This window comes from Limulus polyphemus, unplaced genomic scaffold, assembly GCF_000517525.1.
Source record: "Limulus polyphemus unplaced genomic scaffold, Limulus_polyphemus-2.1.2 Scaffold2, whole genome shotgun sequence".
In the NCBI taxonomy this organism is placed as follows: Eukaryota; Metazoa; Arthropoda; class Merostomata; order Xiphosura; family Limulidae; genus Limulus; species Limulus polyphemus.
In genome coordinates this window covers 3,085,899-3,094,527 of record NW_013665612.1, presented here as the reverse complement: position 1 = coordinate 3,094,527, position 8,629 = coordinate 3,085,899, and the positions used below count along the sequence as shown (strand labels likewise).

Sequence of the window (8,629 nt, the reverse complement as noted above, 5' to 3'; positions counted from 1 at the left end):
AATAACTCTGCCCCCCAGTGGCACAGCGGTATGTCTGCGGACTTACAACGCTAGAATCCGGGTTTCGATACCCGTGGTGGGCAGAGTACAGATAGCCTATTGTGTAGTTTTGTGCTTAATTACAAAACAAACAAACAATGTCTGTCTCTCTATCGGCCTGGTATGGCCAGGTGGTTAGGGCGATCAACTCGCTATCTGAGGGTCGCGAGTTCGAATTTCCGTCCCCCCAAACATGCTCACCCTTGCAGCCATGGGGGTATTATAATGTTACGGTTAATCACACTATTCGTTTGTAAAAGAGTAGCCCAAGAGCTGGCGGTGGGTGGTTATGAATAGCTTCCTTCACTGTAGTCTTTCACTGCTAAATTAGGGACGGCGCGAAATTCAAACAAACTATCTGTCTACCAGACATTTTCTCGTAAATTTCTCGATCAAAGGCTACAAATTTTTTTCCGAGAAATCTGGATTGCACATTGTCTTGACAAAATCATAACGAATAATTTACGTTGAATTTCGTACTTCTTGGAGGGGGTGATGAATAAATTTAAGGGGATGTCTAGAGAGAAATTCTCACAGTAGGGGAAATTCAGGATTTTTGTTTTTAAATATTGTCTTATAAGATATAAATTTAAGAACCTGAAACTTATATACTATTAGAATATGGATTATTAACTACGTTTTTATGCTACTATCGGATACCGGTGTGCCTGAATAATCACATTCTCAAAAGAAATTATATCATGTATAAAACTATATGTATAATGTCTAACTTACTAGAGAAATAATACATAACTGTTCCTCTAAAATTTCTCAAAGACGAACAGTTTAAATTTAAAGATATTACCTAAAAAATGTAATGACAATGAGCTTTTTTTTTTAAATCCATACAAACTAAACGAGAAAGTAAGAAGAATAGAGAACAATTAAACTAGACACTGGCTTGGCTTCTCTATAAGCTGAATCTTCACCACTCAGCTGAACTCAATGGCCAGTGGAAGAGACCAATCATCCTGCAACAGAAACAATTTTTCTTTTTCTCCACTTCTCCTTTGAGTTGCTTATTTCGATTTTGCTCTAAAACCTCTTGACAAACACCTTATATTTTGGAGACTTACCACGTTGGTAGTGTACATGTAGCTACATCCAGTAATGTTTCATCTGACGATTGTGCATCTTAACAATAGCCCTGCAACGTAGTTTTCGTTACAAAATGATGTATATAATCCATTTATTAAATGAGAAGGACGGTATTCTAGTTCCCGTATCAACAGTTCTATTGGAGAAAACTCTACAGTTGCTGCATCCGGCGACTTGACTGTTATGTCTTTGTATGGAATAGCATAAATGCCCTTTTCATTTTCCACCTTCTTGAGGTATGCGATGGTTGAACAAATTCGTGTATTAAGTAAAATTAAGCTTGGAATTTGGATATTTTTCATAATCTTCTAAACGATGAAATAGATACTTTCCTTCCTCATTTACCATAAAACATATTTAGAAATTGAATAGGGACCGAAAGACCGCATTTTTGGAGTACTAGATGATGTTGCTTCAAAGAATATTGTTGCGTCATCGAGATCACGTGACTATTCTTACGCCCTCTACTTTCTAGAACTATCCTGTACTTTGGCGAATGCTCTAGCATTTACTAGATATAGGGTAGTCTGGTATATAAAAGAGGGTGACAACGTGACGCAATAATGTAATGTGTGTAGACAGTGTGTAATTGATCTGCAGTCAGAGAGAGAGACGTATTGTTGTTATAGCGTTTGTTTTAGCGCGACTGTTGAAAATAAGTGTGTCGTAAAGTTGTATTCGGAAAGAATAAACCAGTTTTATTAAGTAAGGACTTGTGTCGCTAAAGTTTCGTCGGAACGAAGTTACGGAAAATCAATTAACAAACGGAGACGTAACAATATGTTATAAAGTCATCTTCGAAGAGAATGCACAGTTGTACATACACAATGGTAACTAATTATTTATCTCTCTCTCTCTCACACACACACACACACCTAAAAATGACGATTATTTAGTTAAATGTGAATAATTATTTGTATTGAAACTGATACTTTAGAATTCAAGACAGAAACTGTTGTAAATCCATGTTGTGTTGTACAATAGGCCTAGAACATATTTGTGACCAACGCTGTTAAAATTCTTAGTTTGTTAAGAATTTAATAGTATATATTTCTTTAAGTAATTTCAATACCCATGGTGGGCAGAGCACAGATGGCCCTTTGTGTAGCTTTGTGCTTAATAACAAACAACAAAAAGAACAATATTAAAACAGTAGTTTTAAATATAAAAATTATTACATAGATCTACTCAACTAAATAAACAATAACGTAGAAACTTGCTCACTTCTCCATCTAAAACCAAATGCCCTTATAAATTCGCTAAATTATTTGGTTGTTGATTATAAGTGTAAGTTTCGAATAAAGAAATACAGTTTAAAATACTATCGCAAACGAATGGTGTAAATAATTTTTAGTCATTTCTTGTGACATTCACATCTTGTGGCACTGATTTCTTTCTTTATAAAGTGTTATTTCAATTATAAAATAATAATAATAATGGAGATGGCAGTAAAGTCTCTTTGTCTTGTCCATGGTTCTAGATTTTCGAACCCCGTGCTCTTTCTCTCTCTTACTTTAAGTACACGTTGAAAAGGTAGGATTGTTTTTAAGATTGTGTTAGTGTAGATCTTTTATTTATGTTTACGAAAAGAAATTCTCTGTTATGTCTTTTTTTGTTTAGAATATATATTTTTTAAGCATTTAAGTTAATAATACACAATACTTAACAGTAACATAGCTGATCCTTAAATTTATGCAGCAAAAGTAAACCAATAAAAATCATTTTTCTGTGAACTAATAAACATTAGTTAAGCCTAACACTTCAACCTCGGGCATAGTGAATACAGAATATCTAACTATATCACGCTTTGTTTCATTGTTACTTTTAAGTTGGATTTATTAATTTAGATTTCACTTTCAGAGTTGTACAGCCTGTTTGATTTTAATAAAATTACAATTGTGCAATTTTAAATATCGGGGTTTGACCATGCTAGTTTCAAAAACTTGCATAAATATGAAAATAATAAAACCAGTGTGATGAGCTTATGGTGAAAGTGTATATCTACACATTAATCATGTATGTTTACATTTAATTTTAAATATATTAACAAAAGATGACTAACTTCACTGTACTATCATTGTCAGTAATGAGATTCGTGTGTTTTCAATAATGCCATTATCATCTTAGGTAGTCTTGGTCAAAAAAGTGCTTAGCTGATTCCAAGCATCTCATTTTAGGCAATGATTGTGCTGATTTGATATTCCAATCATCCACTGAATAAAAACCAGAATATGGGTTGTTTGCATTGAAAACAGGCACACTCAAAGCTAACCCTGTTAGTAGGACTTGTATTTTAGCTCTGTACATGTGTACTCTGATTTTTGCAACAACTCATTTTGAAGGATATGTCCTTTGATATTTCAAGAAATTTTAAAATAGATTCAATAAAGTATATTGTCAATAACAATATATTGGTGGTATTGTCCAGGGTCACTGATGAGGAGTGGAATTCTCTGAAACTTGTCTGGCTAACAGACACACCCCCAATGAAAGAATAGATCATTCCAAGCTTTTACTTGTTAAACAAATGTTTAAACAACTCTATTTATTCAATTATGTACAAGCTGCCAGTTTCAGCTTACAATATGAAAAATTAAATTGTGGCAGAATGTTACAAGCTCTTCAAATACTTATAGAATGATAGGTTTCTTTTTTTTTTAGTGTAAAAACACTTAAATACACCAGTTCGATTATGCACCTATGTTTGCTTTACTGTTTCAATGAAAGTAAAGGTCTAAAACGCATTAGTGCCAATATTTAATATTGAGGTTTATCTGACATGCGACTCTTGCATAACAGACATCTTTAAATAACATAAAACAACCTGTGCCCAGTGTGTGTGGGAAGAGTGACATTTCTACACTGTTAGTGAGCAGTACAAAACATAGAATTCCCTTGTACATTATTAGTGGGTGCCAAACTATAAAATGTGCTACTTTATAATACAGAGAATGCAATGCCTTCCAACTGATTTGCTATTGCCTTATCGATTATGCTTAACTACCTTTTTACTTTTAAAATAGTTTCTTCAAATGTTATCTTGTTTACCATAAAACAGAAATGGTATTCTGTATTCCCAATTTATGATCAGCTTCATACTTCATTTCACAAGTCATTTGAGGTAGATTTTTTAACATCTTTTGTGCACTTTCATCACTAATAAGTCAAAATAAGATGTAATAACATTTGGCATACTAAATAGTATTACTAATACTGTTAATGATAAATAAGTTAGTATACCTTACTCAGAGAACACAAAAACTAGCTTTTGGCTTGAACTACTTCATAGAAGTAAATTTGTAAAATTTAACTTTAGTATTTTTCAATTTTCCACAGCATGTCTTTTGACCAAAGAAAGTTCATTAAGCCACTTGTACTGAGGCAAATAGCACCTGTGACCATTTAAGACAATCATGTTACTGTTCAAACTGTGTCAGATTGTTTCACCGTAATTTTCCCATAGTACAACTGATGTTTATTAATACCACAGATTTTTGAGATGGTGCCATACACCTCTAATATAATTATGGATTGTTACCTTGCATAGTTCAGAACACAGTGTAATCTGCTATAGAAAGAAAATATAGCTTTGTAGCCCGGGAAGCTGTTAGTAATATATTTGTTTACACTGAACATAAATTATGATGAACTTTACCATTAGTATGTGATATGTAAATAATTTAATGCATGGTACCACAGATATCTCAAATTCTATATTTAATTTTCAATAATGTAAAAAAAAAAATCTATACAACTTGTATTACTATTTTTTTTCAGATGCCTTCAATCAGTGTGAAGGATGTTGACCAGCATGATTTTGTGCAAGCTTTTGCTGCTTTCTTGAAAAAGTAATTCCAGACTTTCTAAATATTGTTTCATTTTATAAATTGGATAACTGGTTGACTGTATTAGTTAACTTTGAATATCAAAGATTGTATGAATTCATAAAAAAAAGTTAATTTCCAATTCTTCAGAAGTTTTGCTATTTTTAGCAAATGTTATAATTTTTATCGGTGTTTCTATCAACTGTTTAAAATATTCAATGAAAAGTAACTTGTACCTAACATGAAATATAGGAATGAGCCCATGAATTGCTTATTTTTCTATCTCTTTATTGCTCTTTATATATATATATATATATATATATATATTGTTTTTTGTAGTTATCACGAGAAATACAAAACCAAACTCATAAAAATCTGTTGTGGATTTATTTTTTCCTGGAGATTATTTAATTTAAATTTTTTGTAGGTCTGGAAAACTTAGAATCCCAGATTGGGTTGATTTAGTCAAAACGGGGATCTATAAAGAACTGGCACCTTATGATGAAGACTGGTTCTATGTTAGATGTGGTATGTACATCTTTATTAAGAGATAGTGCTCCTTTTTTTGGTAATGCTCAACATTGTACATTGTCGCTTAGCAGCAAAATTATCATCTGATTGTCCTTAGGCCAACTATGGTGCTTAAGTTGAATACTGATCTTTCATGTTAATTTATTAGAAAAATTTGTTTTTCTATTCTTTATTTTTCTTATAACTTTGGTGATATAACAGCAAAATAGCTTAATTCAGAAGTTTTATAACTAAGTTGTAGCAAAGAGCAAAATAACATTTACCAAGTAGTGTTTCAGCTGAGCCTTACGTTATGTGTATGTATTAGGCCTAATGCTTAAATTAGACTTCAAATAGGCCTACTATTACCAATGTTACAGAGTCATGGTTTTAAAAAGTTTTTCCTAAAAATGTGGTGAATAAAGAATTACTTCAAAACTGAGGAAATAAGTTAAGAATAGGTGCATTTTAGAGGTACAGACAAATTTGTTTTAGATAAATTCTATAATTTTTTTGTTAATCATTCAGCAATGGTTTTTGATGGACTTTTATATTAGTCTGGTAGTAATAATATGGCCTAATTGCAAATTTTATTTGAAATTAAGGAGAAAGTCAAAACAATCAAGTATAATTTAGTTTGAGCCCTATGTGATCTGAAGTGATCTTGCCAATTTTTTTCTATTTTTCTATTCTTTATTTAACCCTTTCACTGAAGCAGAAGTGCTTATTCCCTCTACAATTTTGTTGTTGTTAGTGTTGCAGTTTTCAAAGTTACTAAAGCAGGATTATGATTTTTCTTTGGTGAACTATATTCATTCACTTTTTAGTTGCACTCCAAAGTTGCTTGCAAAGAATTTTTAGGCCTACTTTGGTTAGTTACATGATTTATTCATCTTTATATACATACAATAGGGAACACTGTACAGGCATTCAATATTCAAAACTAGTTTGGGATAGATCTTGGGTCTCCTCCAACATTAGCTGCTTTGATATTTGTGAGATAATAGAAAGGGAAACCTCTTGCTCAAGTGAAAGCATAATTTATCTTTATCTCTTTTCAAGTGTGTTATAGCTAAACAGTGAAATATTGCTGCAGGAGTAAAGCAGTGAATGTTGGAAAAGCCCCAGAATTTATTCCAAAACTATTGTGAAAGCACCTTCTCCTGCAGCAAAAGGGTTAAGATTCAGATTTGTAGTTAAAGTAAAATTTCTGATCATGGTACTAATTTGTATTAGTTATATGCTAACTACCTTGGCATTTTGATTCTTTTAAAATGTAAACATTGATTATAATTACTTTGAGGTCCTACTTATCACTCAAATATCTTTCTTTAGCCTCTGTAGCTCGCCATCTCTATCTTCGAGCACCTGTTGGGGTTGGGGCACTAACAAAAATTTATGGTGGCAGACATCGTAGAGGCACAGCTCCAGCTCATTTCTGCCGAGGTTCTTCTAGCATTGCCCGGAAAGCACTTCAGGCTCTAGAACAACTGAAGATGGTTGAAAAAGATGATAATGGGTGAGTAGTATGATATATTTAGTGCTGTAAAATCATGTATTTTGTGCATGTTGACAAATTATTCCTTTTTAACACAAAAAATCTACTAATAAAAATCCTAATTTTCATACTATCTATAATTCCATTTTTTATTTATTTAACACGTTTACAAACCAATAAACATCCATATCGCTCATTTAGGGGTCTTTGATTTTACTTGAGCAGCAATTCTATCCAAATCTCTCCTTCCCTGGCTTGTTAGACGACGACCCCTGAATATGAAGACATAACATAAATTAATCCTTTTTCTTTAAATCTCTAATACAAGAGCTGATTAAAACATCTCTAACAATGATACAGTAAAATTACAAGATAAAATAAGAGTCGATTTCGTAAGCAATTAAGTGCAGTTTCAGAGGGGAAAAATAAAAATTAAATATCAAAAAAACAATGCAACTTGAGATTTTGAACATTCTGTGCTTATGATTATGGCTTCAGTTATTTTTCATTATCTACTCGTAGACTATTGTAAAAAATTTAAATGTGTGGTGTCCTTCAGGAAATATACAGTTAAGCTATTACATTCAGATTTTGCAAAAACTTGTATAAATAACTATGTTGTGAAATGAAAGGTAGCAAAAGAGCAAGCATAAACTTCAGTAAAATAAATATTGGATAAAAATACAAAAAATGCTTATTCTACATATTAGTTTGATTGGAAAAAAAATCAGTATCTATTAAGGATAATGACCAATTATTAACACTGTTTGTAGTACTTCATTAACATTTTGTGGAATGAAAGGTTTAGATTTAAAATGCTACATTTCTAGAAGTGATAAAAATATATATATGTGGGGAACTCTTGTTGATTAGACTATCTTCAAATTTTAGTGTTTTTTAAAGGATTTTATCGTTTTTTATTGCCAGTTTTAGTCGCAACCAGGGTAGTTCAATAAGGAAGGTGTTAACTGTGTGTGCATGGGTGGGAATCAAAGAGTACATGCTATGACCTTTCACATAGTGACATTCAACATGGTATTAAGTATTTGGTGTTGGGATTATTATCGATTCATTTTACTGTGTGTTGCTGATCTAGCAATGGTTTGTGATAGAGGAGTGTAAATGTACAGGGAACTGTACTTTGGAGATTCTAAGTGTTATGGAAATACAGTATGTAAACTGTAAGGCGGACAAAAGTTTTTATCCTCATGAATGTCACCTTGCTCTTTTGGCTTCTAAGAGTCAGACTGTTGTTGCCAATTCATGTACATACAAATACTTTTGTAAAACATCCATTTTTGTATACAACATATTTGTTCACTTTATTAAAAGCTTGCCATATTTTGTGTAGATACACGTTATACATTGGAATTATAATCAACTTTCTTTTTCCATGTGCATTCAGTTAAAAAGAAGGAAAGCAGATTTTTCAAGCATAAATTAAAATGTCTGTGTCTTAAGGTATATTAAGTTATTTGGCACTCTGAAAATGTTGATTGACAATACAAGAATTTACTGGTGTATGTTGAAGCTGAGATTACACAGTCATATTCCACTGGCATGTAACTTGTATCAATAATTCTAACAAGGAAAGCATTACATCCAGGTTTCTTAAACTAGATTTAATATGATCATCAAATAATTCATTAGGCCAACACTT

At 32.0% G+C, this 8,629-nt stretch overlaps 1 protein-coding gene across 1 annotated transcript; it reads left to right on the top strand.

Moving 5' to 3' along the window:
• The first annotated feature begins 2,585 nt into the window (after positions 1-2,585).
• LOC106467182 (40S ribosomal protein S19-like) lies at positions 2,586-7,023 on the top strand. Its single transcript, XM_013927540.2, has 4 exons — positions 2,586-2,670; positions 4,915-4,985; positions 5,389-5,489; positions 6,807-7,023. Exons 2-4 carry the CDS (start codon positions 4,915-4,917, stop codon positions 6,992-6,994), a joined length of 360 nt encoding a protein of 119 aa, XP_013782994.1. The 5' UTR covers positions 2,586-2,670; the 3' UTR covers positions 6,995-7,023.
• The last annotated feature ends 1,606 nt before the right edge of the window (positions 7,024-8,629 follow it).